Genomic DNA, 26,609 nt, shown 5'->3' on the forward strand with positions numbered 1-26,609 from the left:
TGAAAGACGTAACGGTTATATTCCCAAGACAGTTTCTAAAATGCATATTCAGACTTCAGGTCCATGCAAGAGCCATGCTTTTAGTGATTCTTGTCTTCAAAGTCACTTCCCACTCCTCACCTATGGATGTCGCTAAAGGCGTGGCTACACGAAATCGCGGAAGCATCTCCTTCGCGTGCATCTGTCGTCTTTTTTGAAAGTCGGTTTTCAGCTCTTGCTAATCGTAGAAGTTTGTAACAGTAATTTTCTTCGGGATGGCAGTTCCACAGCAGCTAAAGGCTATCCAGCACCATTTGAGAACAGCGCAGGAGCATGATAAAAGAGACCCCGTGATCGCTTATTACTGTAAGTTTCTCAATATTTTAAATTATTTGTTAGCTAACCAGCTAGCAGACCATTTTCTTCTCTCTGGGTTAATAAACTTGCCTTATTCAAATATACCAGTTTAACTCGAATAAAAAGGTGTTTTAATAACGTAAACATTGAAGCGAATTTGAAATTGGAAATGTTGCTTTTTAACCAGTCTGTCACTGGCTGTTAGCCTCAGTGTCTTTGCTAAGTTTACAGATGCTGTTATATATTTATTATTGTAACAGACAGTAATTACGAGCATATATATCTTGAGTTAGTATAACGATACATTCCCAATAAAATAATTGTCCACGAAAGTAATGTTAACTAAACAAATTAATAGGCAAATGTAGCAGTTCTTGCTAACTGATTTGCTGAAACTATCTGGCTTGTGAAAGGTTTGGCTGAAACATCACGAGTACATCACATGAATTTTAATGTGCTGAGACCGTTAGTTGATATTTAATTTTACATTAAGGGTGTTATTCAGTTTGTTTCTTAGATGGCATATGAAAGCAAGTTTGCTTCTTGCTGTTAGTGGATACCTGCTGAATCATTTCTGAGATGTTATGTGTACTGACATCATATGTTTATTTAAAGGGGAGTTGTTTCATCAGTTGCCAGTAGGGGTAAAATCTTTCGCTGCCACAGAGACCTCCCACCGCCACAGACAGCTCTCACTCGACCTGTCACACGCGCGGTCACAGTCATCAACGTCTCCGTCGTGAACCGTCACCGTTAAAAGAAACACACACAGTATATATATATATATATATATATATATATATATATATATATATATATATATATACATATATATATATATATTCACAAACATTTGTATATACAGTTAAAGTCAGTCAGTTTACATACACACACATATATTTAAACTCAGTTTTTCACAATTCCTGACATTTAATTGTAGAAAACATTCCCAGTCTTATGCCTCCTACACACTACAAGACTTTTAAAGATGTCGGATTGTGGCATCGTTCATATTACACAACTGTCTGTCTTGTCATGGAAGTCGTAGGGTTTTCAAATTACACAGAATCGTGATGGGGTGAACACATTTCACTATTGATGAATCCCCGACGACTCTGCCTGCACTCCAAATTACGTTTGACAACAGAGTACATGCGAGAAGTGATACTAGATACGAAAACAAATGCATGATCGTATGTTACGCATTTCAGGATATGATGTGTATGTTTTTAATCGCCTTTACATAATGTGTAAAGGCATCATATATTTTATTGATTACAATATGAAAAAGTACCTCCTACTGAAAAATCTACCTATTTGCTTACCTGACTGTCCAAGAGAATTAGCAATTTCTCTCCAACTATTGTCTTTCTCCACCCAGTTGAGGTAAAGTTAATAGGAAACATCAAATAGGCACTGCTGCTCCTGCCAATGATCCACTAATTTTTCATCCATTTCTTCGGTAAAATGATACTTTCTTGATACCGCAGCCATGCTAGTTGGTGTTCTGTTGCAGGTACATCAGGAGTCTCCACTGAAACTTCCTGTACCCCATTTCTTGCTCTCTCATTGGCTGTAGGTTAGCACTGCAGTTGTATTCAGTCAAAAAACATTTCACGTTGTGCGGTTTGGAATCGCAGACAGGTCCAGATATTTAACATGCTAGATATCTCGCTGACATTGGCGACACGTTGGCGCTTCTCTCAGATCACTCTTTGATATTTCATACATTGCGTTCATCGCTCATGGGAGAGAGCTCCCGTTTGCTTATGATTTTGGACTTTTGTCGGCAATCTCCACAAAACTGTCGGCGAGTGAAAATCGGCCTAAATTGGTGTAGTGGAAACTCTGCATTAGGTGAGCTTGGATGCCAAGCTTACACTACGAGATTTTAGGCCTGATTTTTACTTCTCGCATATACTATGTTGTGAACCATTATTTAGATTCCAGGCAGAGTCGTCGGGGATTCATCAATAGTGAAATATTTTGTAATGTGTTCACCCCTGTCACTGATTCCTCGTGTAATTCCATGACAAGGCAGACAGTTGTGTAATATGAACAATACCACAATCAAATGTCTTTTAAAGTCGTGCAGGAAGCATTGGGATCACAACTTTATTTTAAAGGTGCAGGACGTAAGATTCATAAACCCTTGTTATTAATGACACCCGTGGCCAGTAATTGAACTGCAGCCAGCTACCTATTGCTCGTGCACACACTCCATAGGGACGCAAGCGAGCATCGAACAAAACAAGTACGTAACGTAAAATGAGACAACGTGATTCACCGGGATCATGCTGACAGATGAGATTGCATATTTAAAATGGCAGTTATGATTGTTTTACTACAAACTTTGAGACTCTATATTATATTTGATTCTCCAGTGCTGGAACAGGGCTAAAACAAAGTGTGGATATAGGTCTGACTATGCGAGACTGTAGGTTGAAGTAATCGCTTTTCTTTAGCTAGCTAGCCAGCTTTATCAATAACTTTAAGCTAATTTTGGTGGATGATGACAGTAGCTGTTTATAAAATAGACTGTACATTATAAATATGTTGACACAATTCAGTATTGATGTGATTCCATCACAACTGTCATTTTTATATATCGATGCACTTTTGTTTTATAATAATATTTAATACAATTAAATAATAATATGAAGTTACGTTACACTAATTAATTGGTCTTTTTGCATTTTCTTGAACATTGTCTAGCATTCATTTCATGTGTTATTGTAGTTTAGTTAAAATTACACAGATCAATCCTTATGGCACTATATTTCACATGCTTTGCAGTTATGTAAGCTTACCTGTAGAGATGCACCGATTGCAATTTTCATGGCGGATTTCGATTTCCGATTTTTTGCAAGTGTGACCTGCCGATACAGATTTTTTTCCGATTTTCTTTCTAAGAACTATTATTGACTACATATACAAACAAAATCTACCTTTCTTCAATGCTAAATTTTATTTTCATTTTAAAATAAATTATTAAACATTACAATTTCCCCCAAACTGCACTAAGTTACAGGATCTTCTCTTACTTAAACAACTCTCAAAATAAAGTGCTCTCTGACTAGAAAGAGGTAGAAATAACAATTAACTGCAAATAAGTTGCTTTATATAACAGATGTCATTTTCCACTATTTTTTATAAATGGACCTTTTTGTCTTTATTACTCGTCTAACAAAACAATTCCAAAGATCTGAAAAACTGAAGTGTCCAATATGCTCAACTTACGTTAGATGTCCAAATTTCAGTTGTAAAACTGAGCACTGCTTCGGGAACGGCTTGCATACCTGTCAACACTCCCGTTTTCCCTGGGAGTCTCCCGTTTTGTTATTTCTCCCAAAAAAACTCCCGTAATTTGTATGGCCCAAACCACGTTATTGTGGTGGTTCCCCCACGGTTTACTTTGACCTACAATTATTACACATTTCGAACTTTATGTATTCTTCACTCACACAGTGAAGATCTCCCACGCCAATGACATGTTTAATGCAGCTGTGACGTTATTGCCTGCGCCGCTGGCAACAAAACGGACCGGCTTGGAATCGGTAAGACGTGGGGCCGAGCATGCAGAAAATTGGCTAATTCCGGTCCCTGGCCAGTGGATTGGTGCATCTCTACTTACCTGTCCTATAAGAAGAATGCCAATTCAGGGTCTGTTTTGATCCCCAAAACCGAACGAAGGTCCCTCCAGGAATCCAATGCCCTGCCGATGTTCACTCTATGTGTGTTACACCGTGTTCTGCTTTACAAGTTCAGGGGAAACTTTCAACGGTGGAAAACCAGAATTTTAAATATAAAATTGTATAATTGCAATGACTGTAATTGTTTGGTTGAAGAGGGTACCAAACTGTGAAACCTGAACAAAACAGTTTGGTGAATACACGTTTACACATTAGCTTCCACTCGGCTGACAAGCAATGATAGTAGCTACATGGTTAGCTAGTTAGCTATATGCTCTGCACCGTTTAACTTCGCCCTGTCTGCAGAGTCACCGGCAGTTCAGCTCTGTAAACAGTGGAGTTGGAGCGTGCTCTGCTGATCAAACTATGTAATGACACCAATTCTAAAGCATTGTTTTCTGGATTATATGTATATTTGTGCATATCGGTAAACATATACACTGATACCGATATATTGGTGAAAGGCTAATATCGGCCGACCAATATATCGTCCACTATCTGGCACTATTCAGAAGTTTACATACACTTTGTTAGTATTTGGCAGCATTGCCTTTAAATAGATTAACTTGGGTCAAATGTTTTGGGTAGCCTTCCACAAGATTCTCACAATAAGTTACTGGTATTATGGTGTAATCTTCACTTTCAGGATAAACGGTTTGCGATATGGAGACTTTTAAGTCACAAATGAAATCTCATATCTTTACACTGGCCTTTGAGTCTGACAAATGAAATGTAGGACACAGTTTTGGAGTGTTTGTATTTTGTGTTTTAGATTACTGGTGTTTGTGTATATTGTAATCAGGGTTTTTCCTGGCTCAAAATGAGGCGGATGTGGTACCATAACCATACTGATCAAAAAAGTGACATTAAAAACATGTAAACGTTGGCTTTGCATTAATACACTACTAATGACCTGGCAACTGAATAATAGTGTTAATTTTGTCAGCTGTTTTTAAATTTTTTTTTTTTTTATTATTAATCTTAGTTTTAATCCTGTGTCAAGTGTCCTTTTTTGTTTTTATCATATTTTTAATTGACAAAGACTGGGCTTTTTAATGTAGTTTTAGTCAATCAAAACTGTTGACATTTTGGTCATATTTTAGTAACATTTAGTCATAGTGACATTTTAGTCACTGAACACTGTAAACATTTTAGCCATAAGAGTATTATTATTATATTGTGTATATATAGTATTATTTGTCAATTTGTCTATCCAAAACAGTATCTCACAAAAGTTAGTACACCTCTCACATTTTTGAAAATATTTGATTATATCTTTTCATGTGACAACACTGAAGAAATGTCACTTTGCTGCAATGTAAAGTAGTGTGTGTGTGTACAACTTGTATAAAAGTGTAAATTTGCTGTCCCCTCAAAATAACTCCACACACAGCCATTAATGTCTAAACAGCTGGCAACAAAAGTGAGTACACCCCTAAGTGAAAATGTCCAAATTGGGCCTAAAGTGTCAATATTTTGTGTGGCCACCATAATTTTCCAGCACTGCTTTAACCCTCTTGGGCATGGAGTTCACCAGAGCTTCACAGGTTGCCACTGGAGTCCTCTTCCACTCCATGACGACATCACAGAGCTGGTGGATGTTAGAGACCTTGTGCTCCTCCACCTTCTGTTTTAGGATGCCCCACGGATGCTCATTAGGGTTTAGGTCTGGAGACATGCTTGGCCAGTCCATCACCTTCACCCTCAGCTTCTTTAGCAAGGCAGTGGTCGTCTTGGAGGTGTGTTTGGGGTTGTTATCATGCTGGAATACTGCCCTGCGGCCCAGTCTCCGAAGGGAGGGGATCATGCTCTGCTTCAGTATGTCACAGTACATGTTGGCATTCATGGTTCCCTCAATGAACTGTAGCTCCCCAGTTCCAGCAGCACTCATGAAACCCCAGACCATGACACTCCCACCAACATGCTTGACTGTAGGCAAGACACACTTGTATTTGTACTCCTCACCTGGTTGCTGCCACACACGCTTGACACCATTTGAACCAAATAAGTTTATCTTGGTCTCATCAGATTACAGGACATGGTTCCAGGAATCCATGTCCTTAGTCTGCTTGTCTTCAGCAAACTGTTTGCGGGCTTTCTTGTGCATCATCTTTAGAAGAGGCTTCCTTCTGGGACGACAGCCATGCAGACCAATTTGAGACCACTGCAAACTTATCAGTTTTTCTGGATTTACTACGTATAGGTATGTTTGAGTAAAATTTAAATTTTTGTTTTATTCTATAAAGAACTGACAACATTTCTCCCAAATTCCAAATAAAAAATATTGTCATTTAGAGCGTTTATTTGCAGAAAATGACAATGGTCAAAATAACAAAAAAGATGCTTTGTTTTCAGACCTCGAATAATGCAAAGAAAACAAGTTTATATTCATTTTCAAACAACACAATACTAATGTTTTAACTTAGGAAGAGTTCAGAAATGAATATTTGGGGGAATAACCCTGATTTTCAATCACTGCTTTCATGCGTCCTTGCTCTCTACCAGTCTTTCATATTGCTGTTGGGTGACTTTATGCCACTCCTGGCATATTCAAGCAGGTCGGCTTTGTTTGATGGCTTGTGGCCATCCATCTTCCACTTGATCACATTACAGAGGTTTTCAGTGGGGTTCATGTCTAGAGATTGGGCTGGGCGATAAAACGATATCAATATTTATAGCGATTAAAAAAAACTCCACGATATCGACAGTAAGCTTTTGAGTAATTTCCGATATTTAGCCTGTGTTTTACATCTAGACATGCGTGTTGCTAAAAACGCTAGCAGTTTGGCTTTCTTATCTTATGTTTCCACTGGCTCGTAGTGAGCGAATTTGAGTGAGCGCTTTCAGTTTCTTCCTATGGAAGCCGAGCTTTAAGCTCGCAAGGTGGATTGTAAAATTGACAGCAGCTTGGGGCATGCGGTTCCCTAGCGTTGGGAGTGGCTTTGTGCGGATTTCTTCCGCATCAGTGGAAACACATCCTCAGACTGTATGAAGTTGCTATAGCCCCTGCTACGCAGGTCACCTTGTTCCGGTTCCCAGATTGATTCCATCTTGACTGCAAGACATCATGACAGGTTACGCCCTCTCATCATCTTTACATCTCTCAACAACAGTGCCAGTTACATCATATCTGATCTTTCTACACTGTATTCTTGAATATTTTTTTCTAGCACTGAAACACGCTTCACTGATGCCCTGTCCCAGTCCGCACCCGCTTCCTCTTTTCCTCACATGTGAGGAAACCTGAGGTGCGTGTTTCCAGAGTGCCTTTAGACCATAACTTTTTCTAAATTTAGTTTTATTAATCAGCATGTTCCAATCCTTTAATAATAAACATAGATTTCTGTTCTAATTTTGTGAAATTATTCAGATTTTATTTTCATCAACTATGACAAGGATGAAAGACAAAACAATTGCTTGTTTGTAGCCTAGTCTTTCTCACTTTAATGAAAATAGAAAAATGTTCCATTCAGACTTTTACATTTTCAAAAGTTTCTCTCTGGAGATAACCCTGAACCACCATACAGTATCATTCCTCAGTCACAAGGGCTTCTTTGCCCCCATACTTGTATATCTGTATGTAAAGTAATATGAAAATAATTTAAATGTAAAAAAAAAATATATATATATATATATATATATATATATATATACCTTCATTATGATTAAAAATGAACAGATCATCTTATAGCATTCATATCCAACTGCACTCAATTGATGAACTCTATAAAATTTTGTCATAGAAGATCCCTCAGACACCACTGCATTGGCTGTGTCTGGGGCCCCAATGCAGTATTGTGAAGACTATTTAGACTGTTTAGGATTTTGTTTTCTCTTCTTTTTTTGGAAATTCAGAAAAATATGCAATATGCAATGTGCAAATGTGATTGAATATCGAGATAAATATGGTAAATGGTAAATTGTCTGCACTTATATAGCGCCATTTTAACCTTAACGGTATTCAAAGCATTTTACACTGTGACTCATTCGCCCATTCACAAACACATTCATACACCAATGGTGGCAGGGCTACCATGCAAGGCACTAGCCTGCCATTGGGAGCAACTTGGGGTTCAGTGTCTTGCCCAAGGACACTTCGGCATGTGGAGTCGTGTGGGCTGGGAATATGCGATTAGTGGCTGACCCGCTCTACCACCTGAGCCATGGCCACCCCTAGAATATATAGTGATTTATATGTTTTGCCATATCGCTCCGGCCTAGCTGGCCATGACAGGGTCTTGATCCGGTGGTCCTCTCCACACATTGATTGACCTGGCTGTGTGGCATGGAGCATTGTCCTGTTCGAAAAGCCAATCCTCAGAATTGGGGAATATTGTCAGAGCGGAAGGAAGCAAGTTTTCTTCCAGAATAACCTTGTATGTGGCTTGATTCATGCATCCTTCACAAAGACGAATCTGCCCGATTCCAGGCTTGCTGAAGCACCCCCGGATCATCACTGATCCTCCACCAAATTTTACAGTGGGTGTGAGACACTGTGGCTTGTAGAACTCTCCAGGTTCTGTCTAACCATTAACAATAACCAGGTGTTGTGTAACGCTGAAAATTGGACTCATCAGAGAAGATGACCTTACTCCAGTCCTTACAGTCTATTGCAAACCTCAGCCTGTCTCTTCTTTATTTCTCATTGATGAAGGGCTTTTTTTCTAGCTTTGCGCGCAATTGAGCCCTGTCCCTAGGAGCCTGTTTCAAATATATATATATATATATATATATATATATATATATATATATATATATATATATATATATATATAATAACATGTCTGACAAATGTCTTTGGCTGCTGCATTGCATCTTGTTGTTCCATTGTATCGTGTATTCATTATTCTAGGCTGTTATAAAATAGTCTCTTACAAAATTTAGTAAAGTTTGCATAATCAAAATATAATGCATCCGATTTTTCATTATAATAATACATTTTAGTTATAGGCACCTTTCACGACACTCGAGATTAGAGGTCTAATTAGAGATTTTTCGAATTTTTTAACATAATCGGCATCGGCCGATATCCAAGTATATCAAGCCGATTATTAGGCAGGCGCATCTGTGGGCAGCCTAGTGTTGTTGTGGAACACGTGTTCGACGCACGCTGCCCCTAGAGTCATTTTCAAGCAGAGTGAGCAGTGCCTAAGGAAGGAGCTAAGTTCCTTGGAGAAAACGGTAAGAATTAAATTTGTATAACTTCTTTATATTTAATTAAAAACTTTTGATATGTTACTGCCAACTTCGAGAAAAAACGCGACATGACGTTCGGCTACTTTGGATATTGATAGCGTATTTGAAATTGCATTATCACAGCAGAAGGGTTGCTATTATGTCACAATAAGTAAGCAAGAAATTTGCAATTACAGACAGTGAATCTGAGACTTTTATTTGTTCTGTTTGTGTGTCTTATATTTGAGAGGGTTGTCACTCAATGCAGAGAAATAAGTAATAAAAAAGATACTAACGCGCTATAGGCTATTGAAGGACTGGCTTTGGTAAGCTCAGACGTTATCGGTTCTGCTGTCAGTACTGGAGAAATTAAGAAAATACATTTATTATTGTTATAGAGAGAAAGTTATTTTATCTCGCCAGCCATTTCTATGTATAATAATATGAAACCATTTGTCTGTGATGCAATTTAGCTATTCGCAGTCAGAGAGAGAGAGATCTCGCGCACAGCGAGCACAACACAAGCCCAGCTTAAATTAGTGACAGAACGAAACATTCAAACGTAGCCTGGTTTAGATCTGTGATATTAGTCTGTTTTTATTTTACATTTCACCTTCCAAAGATTATAAAAAGAATATTTATACATAAGCTGCATTCTGTCTAGCACAACTTCCTTCCCTTCACAGCAGTGCACTGACATTTCTCCCTAAAACTCAAACTTAACGTCAGAATCAGCACGATCGGTGATTGTTGTAAAATGCACTACTGTTGCTAAATTGCGGGATGCGTTTAATAATAAAAAGAGCGCAAGAGATACTGTTCCCAAGGCGGCGCGCGCTCCAATACAGACTGCAACGAGACAAGCAAAGTATAGGCTACTTTGGGTTTCATGTGCGCGTCTAAACGATCAACTATACACACAAATATGTCAAAACGACCAGCTTGGAGATTCACTTAAACACAGTTTATGTCTTAAAAGGACATAGTTATGGAAATAGTTGGGAGAAAATATGGCGCATCAGGAGCCTTTTAGACTCGGTCTTAAAGGGGAAGCTGTCTAATAAACATGCTGACGATTGAGCCATTACTGCGAATCAAACAACAAAAGGCAAAGAGAAAATCACTTACAGCTCTTGAATGAATAACTTCTGCATTAATAAGCATTAATCTATCTATGATGAACTATGCAGTGTTATTTTACAATTGATTACTTTATTAGATTTCTTTTTAGACCGCACCTGAACAGTAATGTTAGTAGACCTTACTGAAATTAAATCACTGTGCCTATATAACGTTTATCTTTGTTTAATATATATATAACAAAAAGAACCGTTAAGAATACTGTTGAAGTACTGGATCGATAAGCAGGATCGATAAGATAGTAATACCATTAAAACCTTAACGATACCCATCCCTAGTTATGCCTGTGCTTCTCTTGGATGCTCTGAATATTGGATTACGTGTCTGGATTGCCCGTTAATTAAAGCTGCATTTGGATCTCAACCTTCATGTCTCGGAGCAGTTCGTAACACCTGCTTCATTTATTTAATATATTTGTTATACATTATTTATACAATATGTTTTATACATTATTTATACAATATGTTTTTTCACTATACATTTTTAATTTAAGTGTACAAGTGCAGATTGGTCAAGTGTTCAATAAATGTATTTGTTGAGAAATTTTGTCTATCTTAAGTAATTATTTGTTACATTTTATCTTTCAAATAAAAGGTTCAAATAAGAGGTTAAAAACAAGCACATATCGGCCAAATATCGGCCAAAATAAATCTGCAGCAGTAATCGGCCATCGGCCGACCCGGATTTCAAAAGATCGGCATCGGCCTGAAAAAAAAACAATATCGGTCGACATCTACTCAAGATCATCGTACAAACAGAACACAAATAAGTCAACCATGAAAGTATTAACAACATTAAGCAAACAGTACTATGATATAGAATAAAACATGAAGATACAATTTATAAACTCAAAGCATGCAGTCATAAAAAAGGCTGTTTAAAAAGGTGAAAAAATATATATATGTATTTATGTATGTATACGTATATGTGTCTGTCTATATATATGTATGTGTTATGATTAGTTTCCTGCTGAACAAACTTCAAAGTGGTTTCAGAATGAAAGCATATGCTTTAGGTGTATGAAGACAAAACTGTCTGTCAACACACTACTTATTGTGCTCTGTTGACATTTCAATTATATGTTGCTTTTTCCCCCTCAACTCAAAAATAGACTAACTATAGCTTCGTTAGTCATTACCTCAACATCACCTCATCAAGATTCAAAAGGACTTACTATAAGGTTTGGTGAGAAACAAACCAATATCGTATGTATTATTAAGTGAAAAACTTCACAGACCATTGATCTCCTGTGCGCGTTCATGAAACCAACTGCATGCGAGCTTTTGAGCTACTGGCACAAGAGCAAACCATTTAATATGTTGTGTTGCTTTATGATTACTGACTGTTTGTGTAATTATTGTTCATGAGTCCCTGCTTTGTCTTGAGCTGTGAAGCTGCCCACTTTTCTTAAGAAAAATACTGTACATTCTTGGTTTCCCAGCATCTTCTGCACATTTACGTTCTCCTCAACAGTGGCTAAATGATATAGACATCCAGCTTTTGACACTTAAGACAATTGATGGAAACATTCACAACTGTTACAAAAGGTCCAAACATTCATTGATGGAGACAATTTTTGGAGTTTACATGAATGTGATATAACCAAAATTGGTTAGTAAGTCTTTATATCACTTGTGAGCGGAGTTCTGCGGATGGAAACGCTTTGTTGATGAGAGAGGTCAACGGAGAATGGCCAGACTGTTTCGAACTGACAAAGTCTACTGTAACTCAGATAAACGCTCTGTACAATTGTGGCGAGAAGAATAGCATCTCCGAATGCTATTCTGAGATGCGGGTTGGCGCTGTTTTGGTGGCACAAGGGGGACAATATTAGGCAGGTGGTTTTAAAAACAAAAAAAAGACCTGTTTAATTCTAAACTTAATGCTTAGCTGCTCAAGAATGTGTTTTGGTATTCAGTGTTAACTAGTCAGTTACAGTATATACTGCCCTACAAAGCTAAAAGGCAGTACATTTGGCAAGACTGAAACTGAGAAAAATGGCTGATGACTTTTTAATTGTTCAGCACTCAGTTTTCTTTGAATCTGGGAATAGGTGAGCCAAACCCTTATGCCACAGGACAGATCATAGTCCAAGACAGTGGTTCTCAACCTTTTTGATAACGAGGCTTTCCCTTTGTACAAGACAATTGTTTGAAGCCCCAAAATCGAGGTGTGTCAATAGATTAAAATCCTAACATAATTAATTTTGTGATTCTAGGCATTTCAGGAACTGTCAGTTTATATGTTGTAGGCCTATCATTATCTCATTTCAGAGCCCCTAGCCCTCTGGTTAAGAACCACTGGTGGAAGAGACTTTATTTCAGTCATAACTCGGTTGACCAAATGTGTAGTTGAGTTTTGCCTTTGCAGGGCAGTATAGTCAGCTCTCTTACTCGGAGGCATTGAGTTGACTTAAAGTAGGGAATCCAAGTAGATTAGATTAGCAATAAATGTATTATATTAGCCAAAAATGCAGGATACAGCCAGTCTGAGCGTAATAACTTTGATTATTTTCCACCAAGCTGTGTACTTCCAAACGTCCATTTTGGTTTGTCGTAATTGGCAGACATCGAGGGATGAAGCACATTTGTTCATGTGATAATCATTTACAATTTGAATAATTTATGGTTATATACACATTTTACTGTATCACTTAATGTTACAAAATGGCATGGAATATGAAGCACATTCTTTTGCAAGAAAGAACACAGCAAGTCTTTTTTCCATCTTCAGCTGATAGAATATGCCTCACAATTAACTACAGAAAAAAACTGCTGCCTTCCCCCAAAGCCCAGCTGAGAGAGGATAATGGCTGCTTGTTATGACTTTAACATCAATCCGTCTAGTCTGCATGCTCAGAGAATCAGATGTCTTACAACAATAGCATCAATTTGACTTGATTTTTGCAGAGCATGATGTGATGTATATTGGGGGACTTTCTTTGCTAGGCAGCATGACTTTCAGTTTAGTTTCTCACTTCATAACTTTGGTGAGTTGAAATGCCAAAACTGATATTTCTATGAAGGGGAAAAATTGTCCACATTAAAGGATTATTTCACCCCCCAAAAATTTGTTCTCATCATTTTCTCACCGTCATGCCATCCCAGATGTGTAGGACCGTCTTTCATCAGCAGAAAACAAATTAAGATTTTTGGAATTTCAGCTCTACAAGTCATAAAATACAATGGAATGTATGCTAAATTCCGGAAGCTCCAAAAAGAGCCATGGCCATATAGATTACATTTATGATGGCTATGTGCTTTTTGGAGCTTAAAAAATTGCCAGTCATTCACTTGAACTTTATGTACCCGCAGAGCTGAAATATTCTTCCAAAACTCTTTGTTTGTGTTCTGCTGAAGCAAGTAAGTCATGCATGTCTAAGGGTGAGTAAATGATGAGAGAATTGACATATTTGGGTGAACTGATCCTTTAAGGAAGTGTTCAGACAAAATCTGTCATATTTGTCAAACAATTTATGAACTTTGAACAAGAACGGCAGAATAGTTAATCTCATGAAAACTGTATGTTAAGGGCTCCAGACAAATGTTGTGTTAAAATTATTTAACACAACACATTGATGTTCTGGAGGAGTAACTGTATAGATTGATTCCAAATATATTTTGGGACTGCTTTAACAGATACACTTCCAGCCTCAGTCAAGGATAAAATTATGTGTTGTGTTAAATAATGACATGTATAAAAGATCTCTGTGAAGTGCAGATTTAATAAAATTTTTCAGTAAGAGTTTAGTTTAGTGTCCAGTGTTGTCAGTATTCATAGTAGATGAGGACTTTTTTTTTGCTATGCTGTATAGATCATATAGTTATATACTGTATAGGCTTTACAGTATGTATACAAAAATATAATTTGGCTTGATAGAGCCAGTTGTCCTTGTCTTTGAAGACTGTAGTGTACATCTTTTGTATGAAAGTTTTTTTTGGCAATTTCAAGCATTGTGTAGTCTTCATTCCTCAAAACAACTATTGACTGACTAGTTTCTAGAGATAGCGGTTTATTTTTTGCCATTTCTGACCTAATATTGACATTTTTAGACATGCCGGTCTATTGCATACTGTGGCAACTCAAAAGCAAACACAAAGACAATGTTAAGCTTCATTTAACAAACCAAAAAGCTTTCAACTGAGTTTGATATAATGGCAAGTGATTTTTCTACTACCAAATTAACAATTTAGCATGATTACTCAAGGATAAGGTGTTGGAGTGATGGCTGCTGGAAATGGGGCCTGTCTATATCTGATCAAAATAACTTTTTTAAATAGTGATGTTGCTTTCAGTAATGTCCTGACTATTCTTTGTTATCAGTTGAATGCCACTTTGGTGAATTAAAGTACCAATTTCCTTGCAAAACAACAAAATATTTACATTATTCCAAACTTTTGGCTGCCAGTGTATATACACTGATGACCCAAAACATTATGGCCACTCACAGGTGAAGCAAAGTTAATGAACTGTGAAGTTGATCATCTACTAACAAGACCACATGTTAGGATCTGGGTAGATTTGATGGTAATCGAACAATCAGTTCTCGTAGTCAACTTGTTGCGTGCAGGTGAATTGGGCAGGAGTAAAGACCTGAGCAATTTTGACATGGGCCAAATTGTTATAGCCAGCCAACTGAGCAGATCAGAGTCAGAGCATCTCTGAAATGGCATGGCTTGTGGGGTGCTCCTTATCAGCATAGGTGAGTACCTACCAACACTGGTCCGAGGAGGGGCAAACTGTTGACAGTGTGTTGGGCACCCAAAGCTCATCGACGCAAAAAGCAACTAAGGCTTTCCCATCTGGTCCGAACCGACAGAAGATCTTCTGTGGCACAAGTCATAGAAAGCTTAAATGATGGTTATGGGAGGAATGTGTCACAACACACCCTGTTGCTTATGGGACTGTGGAGCCGCAGACTGGTCAGAGAACCCATGAAGTCCCCTGTCCACCATCGAAAGTGCCTACAAAGGGCACGTGCGCAATGGAACTGGACCTTGGAGCTGTGGAAGAAGGTTGCCTGGTCTGTTAAGTCCCGTTTTCTTTTGTCACGTGGATGGCCGTGTACGTGTTTGCCGTTTTCCTGGAGAAGTTATGGCACCAGGATTCACTGGGAAAACAACAAGTCAGTGGAGAGTGTGTGCTGGAAAACCCTGGGACCAGACCCTGTGGACATCAATTTGACATGTGCCATCTACATAAACATTGTCGTAGACCAGGTACACCCCTTCACATATATATATATATATATATATATATATATATATAATTTATTTACTATGGCATTGATGGCAAACGTTTTGCAAAAACGAAATTATGTGCTTCATTAGATGTTTGGTATCGTAACATGTAATCTAACCTAAAACTTTAAATGAAACCTAACCAACATTGATCTAAAATGTAATAAGAGTTACACAAAACAAAAATCCTTACCTTAAACCAATGCCTGAACTTAACCGATAGTGTCCAAAAAAAAAGAGAGAACTGAAAAGCACATTTTCTAAAGAAACCACGTAATTCCGTGTCTCTTCCATGACACTCTCATCTGATTTAGAACCGCGGTCGTCCGAGTTCAAGGTACATGCTATCAAGTGAACTACCTTGGAAGCTATTTACAGTGCATTAATAAAGTATTCAGACCCCTTAATTTTTTTTTCTTCACATTTTGTTATGTTGCAGCCGTATGCTAAAATGCTTAAATTTTTTTCCACATAAAACTATACCCCAGACCCCGTAATGACAAAGGAAAAATCAGGTTTTTGATAACTTTTTTTAGCAAATGTATTAAAAAGAAAAAAAAATGAAATATCACATTGAAGTATTCAGACCCTTTGTTATGACACTTGAAATTTAACTCAGGTGCATCCCATTTCTCTGGATCATCTTTGAGATGTTTCTACACTTTGATTGGAGTCCACCTGTGGAAAATCAATTGATTGAACATGATTTGGAAAGGCACACATCTGTCTATATAAGGTCTCGCAGCTGAAAATGCATATCAGAGCAAAAACCAAGACATGCGGTCAAAGGAACTGCCTGCAGAGCCCAGAGAGAGGATTGTGTCGAGGCACAGATCTGACAAAGGCTAAAAAAACATTTGTGGCCTCCATAATTCTTAAATGGAAGAAGTTTGGAACAACTAGGATTCCTCCTAGAGCAGGACACACGGCCAAACTGAGCAATTGGGGGAGAAGGGCCTTGGTAAGAGGGGTGAGGCAGAATGGCCAGATGGAAGCCACTCCTCAGTGCAAGTCACATGAAAGCATGCTTGGAATTTGCAAAAAAGCACCTAAAGGACTCTCAGACTGAGAAACAAGATTCTCTGGTCTGATGAAACGAATATTAAACTGTTTCGCCTCGGTTCCACCGCTCATCACCTGCGCAATTCCATCTCAACAATGAAGCATGGTGTTGGTAGCATCATGTTGTGGGGGTGTTTTTCAGCGGCAGGGACTGAGGGACTGGTCAAGGTTGAAGGAAAACTGAATGCAGCAAAATACAGAGATGTCCTTAATGAAAACCTGGTCCAGAGCACTCAGGACCTCATGCTGGGCCTAAATGACCTTAATGTGGGCTTAGGGACAACTCTGTGAATTATCTTGAATGGCCCAGCCAGAGCATGGACTTGAACCCAATCGAACAACTCTGGAATATGAAAATGGCAGTCCACCAATGGTTTCCATCTAACCTTACAGAGCTTGAGAGGATATGCAGAGAAAAATGTCAGAAAATCCCCAAATCCAGGAGTGCAAAGCTTGTCACATTATACCCAAAAAGACTTGAGGCTGTAATCACTGACAAAGGTGCTTCAACTAAGTATTGAGATAAGGGTCTGAATAATTTCTTTTTTCCAAAAAGAGAAATTATGTGGTATGGAGTGTAAATGTGAAAACAAATAAATAATTTAAAGCATTTTAGCATAAGGCTGCAACATAAAATGTGAGAGAAAATTAAGGCATCTGACTAATTTCTGAATGCACTGAACATAGGGATAAATGTGTAAATGTAGGGGAGTCTGTTATACAAGCATTAAAATATATTATTTTTCAAATGATGCATTATAGTAAGCGTTTCAATATAATATAAAAGTGTGAGAGAAATTATGCAAAAAATACATGTTTATAAAGTCATAATCAGCCATTGTACATTGTACTTTATTGTTGTTGTTGTGAAAGTGAATAAAACGCACAGTTGTTGCATCTCTAGTGTTAATTTCGCCAGGAAACTGCAGCGAAACGTAGAAATGGCACATAAAAGTCAGTTTGCAAAAAATTGTGTTACTGTAGACTAGAGTAACATTCCTTCAATGAAACTAGGTTGCAGCCACTAAATAAATAAATGTCACAGGCAGAATAATGACCATGTCATAAGATATTCAGTGGTGGAGTCGCTTGGTTAAAGATATGAGCTCATAATTTAAAGGCTGTAGGTACAAAATATGAGTGAGGCATATGAATTATCCCTGTTGTGATGTGGCTTTGAGCAAAGCATACCAGTGTGCTTCAATGCAAACCTTCTTGTTGCAAATGTACAACACTTAATGTACTTTGTATATTTTAAAGTATAGGTCTATACATTTCTCTTAACTTTAGATCTTAAAACATAGATTATATACATTTTTAAAGAATTGTATATTTGGGACAGTTTCCATTATTAGATGGCTAACACAATATTTTTGGATGTTTTGTGAAGGTTCTGAAAGTTGTTCGAAGCCCATATTGTATTGTACTCCTAATTCCTTTTACCTATTAATTCTAGAAGAGTTAAACAGTTGCTTTTATGGCTAATTCAGTGTACCACTGGAGGTCAGCATTTACTTTTTACTGAGAGAATCAGCCCTTACTGGATTCGTTGCATTTGAAAGCTTACTTGTCCCTTTTACCTGCTACTTTTTTGTTTTAATTAACATCAGGATTTTCAAAATACATGTTTTTCATGGGATATTAAAAATAGACAAAGATATAGCACTCTTATTTTTCTTCTTTTGCTTCATTGTCCTATAAGCTCACATATTCTTGGGGAGTTAAGCTTGCTTTATGAATCCTAATTGGTAATTTGGCATACCAAGTTTTTCAGCTGACCCCCATCTAATTGTAGTTTATTCTTACAGTCATTAATCATTTTTAAATATAAAAATACTTTTTTTCAAGCAGCAACTCTCAACTAATCATTAAAGTTAGGATGAGTTCTTTCGTTCAATTAGGTTCAAAGCAGCAAAAATGTGTTTTGATTTATACTTATGGATTTGCTTTTTCAATTAAAACATCAATGTTGTACAGCCATGTGGATGGTGACTAATGTGCGGCAATCATTAGTAGCGTGTGTGTTTTTTAAGTAGAATGGTCCACTGATGCTGCTGCGCTCTGCTTTCTGTCTGTTTGACAGAGCTCCAGTTCTCTGATTGGCACCATGCTGTAAACTTATGGAAAAGGCCCTCTTTGACATTGTTTTCCTTCCTTCTTGCTGGATTTTATCAAGTCTTCAGACTGAGCAGCAGCTACATAATAACATCCTTTTAGTAGACGGGCTGACATTCCTGAAGATACAATTCTGGTCTTACTACAGATGTCAGTGAAATACTTGGGCATTTCCTCAACTGAAGAGTCACACTCTTTCGTCTGTCAAACGTCAAGCTTGCTTTGATGCTTACACAGCCAGAAAAGGCATATGGGATATTGTAGTATGCTTTGTTTTCTGGGAAATTGGTCATTGGATGGATGTAATCAGGCATGCATGTATGTGATTTAAGTGGCAGTACCATTTTTGCTTTTGTTATACAAATGAATATAAAATCAGTGTTATAACTTATCAATTTTAAATTATTACAAATTGTAAACCGTTTTATATAATAATAATAATAATAATACATATTTATTGAAAATATTTCTATACAATTTCATAATATAATATGAATTTATAGAATGTAGAATTTGTACATTTGTAAAAAGGTAATGTAATTATGATGACAAACAAATTAGAGAGTGTGTGTGTGCGTGTGCACACCTTTTCAGGACCAGTTCTGTTCAGTTGAGCATTTATATTGTTTAAGAACTTTATTATTTAATGAGAAATTATAATGTGCATTTTTCTGAAGATATTAATCACTTTTTATTTTTTTATTTTTTTGTCACACTCTGTCATTTAAGTGTTGTAATATTTAATCGAGATTATATCGAATCCTGAACCCCATATCAAACCAAATTGTAAGATAACCATATCGCTCCATCCCTACTGATTGGAGGTGCTGTTGTGAGTCATCATAATGTGGCCGATCCTAGGATACTGGAACTGTCAGAAAATACATGCAGACTTTCCATGTGATCTTGTTGCCAAAATTGTCTTCTGATTACGTAGACTGTACATTACTGGAGCTCTTTAATGTAACTGAAAGGGGCTTTGTGGCAACATTTAATACACATGTTAAAACTTAAAAAACAAAACAAAAAACCTCTATGTATATTGCCCTTTTTTCCCCTCACTTCCATTTTAAAAAAAGAGAGAAAACAACCACTTTTGTCAAACAATGGATACAAGTTTTTATTTTCATGGTTTGCAACAGTGAATGGTCTCAGTGTTGCATTGTTTCAGATTAGGAAAATTGGATGTTATATACTTACAATGAAGACTTTGTGACTATATGCTATGATCTTCTCTGATGGACACCAGATCTCTGCAAATTGGTCCTCATGGTTGAGGAAATGGTCTGCTCTTAAAGAAAAAAGGACTGGAAGTGCTTGGTAAAGATGTTTCAAAATTAGCCTTTCCTCTCATCTACCATCTGCTGAACTGATAACCATTTGAGCTATAACCTACAGTAATGTTAATCTTTGTTCTCTCAAATCCTATAATGGAGATTCTTTCTTGACGATACAGAGTAAAGAAGTTTTACTTAATATAAACCATGAATATGAATTTAATTATAAAGGTCTTGGTCAAGCTAACAATGCTGAAATGTATTTTAAAATGGCTAGCAATTGCACACTTACAGTCTATTCCATTTTGATGGTTTGTATTCAGTCTAGTAGTTCTCTCTCTGATCAAAAACCTTTGTAGTTTGCTTCCTTTGGCTGTATAACTGCTTCAAAATCTCACTTCAATTTGCATCTCATCTCTTGGCAGAGAGCGCTGGTCTCCCCAGGAGCATACAGACACCTTTTATGAGGTCTAACACTCCGTTTGTATTTGCCCTGGCCTGAGCTCTCACAGCTGGATATATTTGCTTTTTCTCACTTCCTTCAGAAAGTTGTAATTGCCAGTTCATTGTGTTTGACTGGGTAATTAGTTGAAAATCAGAATTAGATAACTGATATCAAGGTCTACATCTCACACAAAGTGCCATTCAAAGTCCCATCCCAGTTTGACACATGTCACTTCAGGTTAGCATGTGGAATTTATTTTATTTGGATATTTTATGTCACTAAAAGCACTTTTGACTTCAATATAGAGATACCGTTTGTTCCCAAACCTCTTCCACTGCCTGTTTACAACAAAATATAATTTCACATTGATCCACTGAATATGATTCACTGTTTAGTTTGGTTGGATTATACATGCAGAAGAATTGAAATGACATGATTTGAATCTAGGATTTACCCAATCTTAATCCTGGAATTCCACATCGTCTTAAATTAGACGGCCCAGGCATCAACATTGTTCAGAAAGGCCCCTCTGCACGACCTGCTGAATTTCCAAACAGAGTTAAAGCAGACTTCTCTTTGAAAGGTTTCCAAAAGACCATCAGATTTGCATGACTCCAATACGAACACATTTCATCTTAATCCAGGAACATTCTACACAGTCATAGTACTTTACCGATTTTACCTTCTAAAATGTACAGAATGCATTTAAATCCACGATTTATTCAATACCTAGGCTTGCTAGGGAATTCATTAAATTGCTTTGAACTGTGGTAGCTTGTATAACAGGCATTAATGATTATAGCCTGATGTACCTCTTTAAAATGTGTGTAATGTTTTATCCATGTTGTATAACCAAGGAATTAACCAGTATGATTTGTAACCAGGGATTTTCATGTTTTGTTACCTACACATACAAATATTAATGAAAGAATGTCAAATTTAATTTGCAAACACTCACTTAGTTACATGGAGGAAGTTGATGACAACGAATATCATGTCTCTTGTACCATCCTCAAGATATAAAAGTTAATGTTAAATATGCACTATTTTTGAGTGTGAGATTTGTAAGAATCTGAAACAAAAGACCATAAATCAACTGTAGGAAAAGACAGCCCAGTTGACCATGTGACTGAAAATTCACTTCTGATTGGTGCAGGACACCTTAGGGGATGCTGCCAATTTCAGTTCAAATGTTTCCAAACAGGAGTTCCCTCTCCTCCTCTTCAGTCTCTTCTCTGGTTGTCTTCCCTCGCTGCTTGTCTCTCCTGCTCTCCGGACTGCTCAGACTTTGCCCTGACTCTTCCCTCGTGGTCTTCTCGGGATCTCGTTGGAACCAGGTCCATGCCATGTGAAGTCCAAGAGAGCGCGGGACTCAAAGTCCCGAGAAAGCCTCTCACTCTCTGTGGTCCATGAGAAGGCCTCGCTTCAAAGCCAACCTCTTCATTCATACAGACAATAACTCCGATCTTACAGAGTTCCAAAACATTGACGGAACAAACTTTCAACCAAGAACCACGCAACACAAAGAACACAAGGAAACACCACTACACGCAATTACATTTGTGCTCAAATAGCTGGTGTATTAGTTAGGTAATTTGGGTAATCCGATAGCAAATCAATTTAGACTCAAAGAAGGGTAAAAATTGTTCTCAAGGCTTTGTCAACAGATTCCATAAAGTTCATTTTCTCTGTAGTGATCATTTATTTCACATTCTGTCACTCTTCTCACCAACCTGTCTCATATATATATATATATATATATATATATATATATATATATATGTATATGTATATGTGTGTGTGTGTGTGTGTGTGTGTGTTAGATTAGATTTATGTTTAGAATAGCAATAAAGTTTATTTGTATTCAAAGATGAATGACTGTGGTGTATTTTGATGAATAATCTCATCCCTGTTTCTAAAAGATTTTAATCTAAAGAATTAATCATAATTCACTTATTAAAGCTAATTACTTACAGTAGAAATTGTCAGCGGATACGTTGTATTACGATTTTAATGGTGGAGAATTTATTCAGAAAAATAATCTAGTTATTTGTCATTTATCTAATTTATAATGGTTGTCGAATGTGACTAATTCCATTATACATTTCATTACTTAATAGTGTATGATTAGGACAGTTTAATTTAGTTAATAGCTCACATATTTCGAGACCCTAAATACCCTTCTAAATTTAGCATAACAAATATCCTTACATGTAATGGTGTGAGAATGAGGGCACTCTAAAAGTTCCCTTCTAAATGTCGCATACCTGAATATCCTTACAGTTTACTTAAGTTTGCATGCAAATTTTGTTAGATTATGAAGTCATTTTTTAAAGTAACATTGTTAATTCTACAAATGTGTAAGGTACAAGTTGGCACAGTTTGAAAATCAAATCAATCATGTAAGCCAGGCTTTGTATATTTATTAAAAGTTAGTTCTCATATATCAAATTTAAATGAAAACAAAAACTACATTTAACATATAAAAACAGTTCATTATTATTAAATTAGTTAGTTTAAAAAGTGACTTATGTTTGTTGCATACGATACAGATACAAACTAATGTAACGTTTATTTTTTGTGCGTTTCGATTTTGACTCATGTTTGGCCAAGAGGGACCGTTTCATCCCTCTTCATCACACAAATGATTTTGCATCCCTAGAATACTCTTTTAATGCCTCATTTTTGTATTTCCTTTCGGACTGCATAGGTTTGCCTTGAGTTTTTAAATTGCCGAAAGTGTGGGTGGGACCACCTATTATCTTCATTATTGGAGCATATACCTAAGGCTCTGGGCTTACTGCCTTTTTCCAGATGTATCTCTTAACACTCCCAGCATAATGACTTTTTGAACTTGTGCAATAGCAATTTACTGTTGTCTTCCCTTGTTCCAGACAGCCCATAATGAAAACCTTGTTTGGGATCCTCATTGAATTCTAATCAACACACTCCACTCTAAATGTTTTATGCTTCACTTCTGCTGTACACTTTGTAGATTATGCTTCATTTAACTATTAAAGTCTATTGATTAAGTTGTGTTAAATTAATAATATAATAGACTGGTGTCTGGGGTGAAGTCACATCAATGCTTCAAAGACACATGAGACTAATTTTTTTTACCCCTTCTTAATACAGTGCATGTACCACTATTGTATAATGTTTTAAAAGAACAAGATGCAGTAAGAATTCTGTTGTAACAGTCACATGTGGCAAATAAAACACCTTGAAACCTTTTACCAGATGTCGATGGTTGACAGTGTTTTATAACCACGACTACTGACATCAGGACTCCAGTGGTCTAAAGCAAAGACACATAAAAGCAAAGTATGCAGGTTCCTAGCAATCTAAGGGAATAAAGAAAAAGTGTTTAAAAGCTAAAGTTTAGGACTTAATTTTTACAAAGTGAGTTAAGTATCACGGTTCTGAGAAGACCATTGTAATATGTGCCATGTTTTGTGTAATTATTTGATTGTCATCTTTCATCTTATGGGTCATTGACAAATAAGGTTGTCTGAGGTGATACAAATTTGAAAGATTTTAAAATCTGGTTTAAAACATGTTTGAGTTCATGTTGTTTTTATAAATTGTTTAAAATACATTAATAGCAATTTGTTCAAAAAATATATTTAATGATTTGAAAAATGTAATGTGGTGCAACCAAGTTAAAGGTCTAAAAATAGTTACTTGTGTACACAACTTCATTAATTTCAAAAAAGTTTTCAAACATATGTTTACAAATATCATGAATTTTTAAGTCAAGAATATAATGGAAGTTTTCTCATGGTTGGATCAAATGACCTGAACAAAATGTGCCTTTTAATTCAAATTTAAAAATATTTAATGGTATGACAAAATAATGATTTGTTTTTAAATCTTCACACACAGTCTTGTGGGTCTAAAGAGATCTTTTCTGTTTTATGATTTTATCACATAACAACAAAATGTCTCCCTACATTTTGCTTGTTCCACATGAGAGACTGGTGCGAGTGAAAATCCCAGGAAATCAGCTGTTACAGAAATACTCAAACCAGCCCATCTGGCACCAACAATCATGCCACGGTCCAAATCACTGAGATCACATTTTTCCCCATTCTGATGGTTGATGTGATCATTACCTGAAGCTCCTGGCCGTATCTGCTTGATTTTATGCACTGCACTGTTGCCACATGATTGGCTGATTAGATAATCACATGGATGATTATTGGTGCCAGACGGTCTGGTTTGAGTATTTCTGTAACTGCTGATCTCCTGGGATTTTCACTCACAACAGTCACTAGAATTTATTCCGAATGGTGCCAAAAACAAAAAAAAACATCCAGTGAGCGGTAGTTCTGTGGACAGAAATGCCTTGTTAATGAGAGAGGTCAACAGCGAATTGCCAGACTGGTTTGAACTAACAAAGTCTACGGTAACTCAGAGAATCGCTCTGTACATTTGTGGTGAGATTGTGGGTTGGCGCTGTTTTGGCGGCATGAGGGGAACCTACACAATATTAGGCAGGTGGTTTCAATGTTGTGGCTGATAGGTGTAGTTCCAAATACATACATTACGATCTTCTTTGGAATTTTCGCTTAACTTTTCACGTTTGTTTTGTGCTATCCGTTGTACAGATGTGGCCGAGTCAGTGGCGGATGCTTGCACCATTAACATGCACAGACGGGCACTCCACTTCTCGTGCTCCACATCTGTTCGGTATTGTGCTCATGGGCTAAATTACATGACCTTTCGGACCATTTATTCAAAAAATACTGTCCCAGTGAGTAACACTGTTATAATTTACTTCCCTGCTCATCTTGCATATCTGTTTGTTTGAAAAGCCTCCTCGCCTGCTAGAAGCCAAATGTACAGAGAAATGGATGTTATACCATGTCTGAGAGAACACAAAATATAATGTAACCAAATTCTACAAAGCAGTTAATAATAATATTAACACAAATAATATCTGGATAAATAGCCTTGATGTTAAATAACACATTATTAAATTATACGATAGTCATTTTACATTAACCAATTTTTGTATATGAATCACATCTCTGACTCCTTTTCATTGGTAATTTTTTATTTTTGCATTGTTTTATTCAATTGGCATGGAGTTGCTAAGTTTTTAAGGGATAGTTGACCCGAAAATGATCTCATCATTTACTCACCCTCATGCCTTTTTTTTTTTTTTTTATATATTTATATGGCTTTCTTCAGCAGAACACAAATTTTATTTATTTTTTTAAATTGCTCTGTAGTGATCAGACATTTGTAGCTACAAAAATCACATAAAGGAAACATAAAAAGTTATCCAAAAGCTCCAGTGATTAAATGCATATCTTCTTTATTTTATTTTTGGAGCTACACATGTGTCCATTACTATAGAGCTGAGATATTATTCCAAAAATCTTGTAGTGTTCTGGTGAAGAAAGTCAGTCATATACATCTTGGATGGCATGAGGGTGACTACATGAGGATGAAATAACCCTTTAAAGGCACTTTTCCACTGCATGTTATGGTTCGACACGCCACAACTCTACTCGCTTTACATTTCTGAGCTTGCATTTCCACTGCAGTTTAGTGCCGCCTAAATGTGGGTGGGAATGTAGGCTGATTGTCATAGTTGCACCGCCTCAAATGCCGTGACATCATCTTAAACAACACAAACTGACCTTAACAATAACACAACTGCTAGCTGTTAGCTACTAGCTCATTGTGCTGCATAAAGCAGTTGTTGCATGGTGATTTTACACAAGTGTAATAGTTAAATTGGTCTGGTTGTTTTAGAAGCAAGCTTCCAGTAGCTGGTGAACTAAATATAGTGTAGCTTTCAAGTAGAGTATGGAGTTAACGTAACAAAATATACCATTCTCCATCGTGGCTGAGTCCAGGGCACTCTCCCTCCCATTGCTCGATAGTTTTAGATAGCGTCCATTTGGTCAAACCACTTCCTCTTTTCCTTGATGGTTCTGGAGTCACTTTTAAGTTTAACTTTTCCCTACACTTTTGGTAGGTCCAGTGGTAGACGTTTGCGGCCAACAGCTGAGACTTTTTCATTTCGCTCATCGCTAACGTGTGGACCTTCTGCACCTCGTTTATTGACCATGCCGTGGTTTTGTGCACAGCCATTTCTTTTTCAAATTCGAAG

The 26,609-nt window shown here is 37.0% G+C and overlaps 1 protein-coding gene across 1 annotated transcript in view; it reads left to right on the forward strand.

Annotated features, from left to right (window-relative positions):
* The first annotated feature begins 178 nt into the window (after positions 1-178).
* Positions 179-26,609, forward strand: part of LOC127624162 (vacuolar protein sorting-associated protein VTA1 homolog) — a 47,201-nt gene continuing 20,770 nt past the window's right edge. The window contains exon 1 of the mRNA XM_052098849.1: positions 179-345. Coding sequence (XP_051954809.1) covers positions 255-345 — 91 coding nt within the window. The 5' untranslated portion in view covers positions 179-254. The remainder of the gene's footprint in view (positions 346-26,609) is intronic.

The sequence above is a fragment of the Xyrauchen texanus genome, chromosome 30, assembly GCF_025860055.1.
Source record: "Xyrauchen texanus isolate HMW12.3.18 chromosome 30, RBS_HiC_50CHRs, whole genome shotgun sequence".
NCBI classification, from domain to species: Eukaryota; Metazoa; Chordata; class Actinopteri; order Cypriniformes; family Catostomidae; genus Xyrauchen; species Xyrauchen texanus.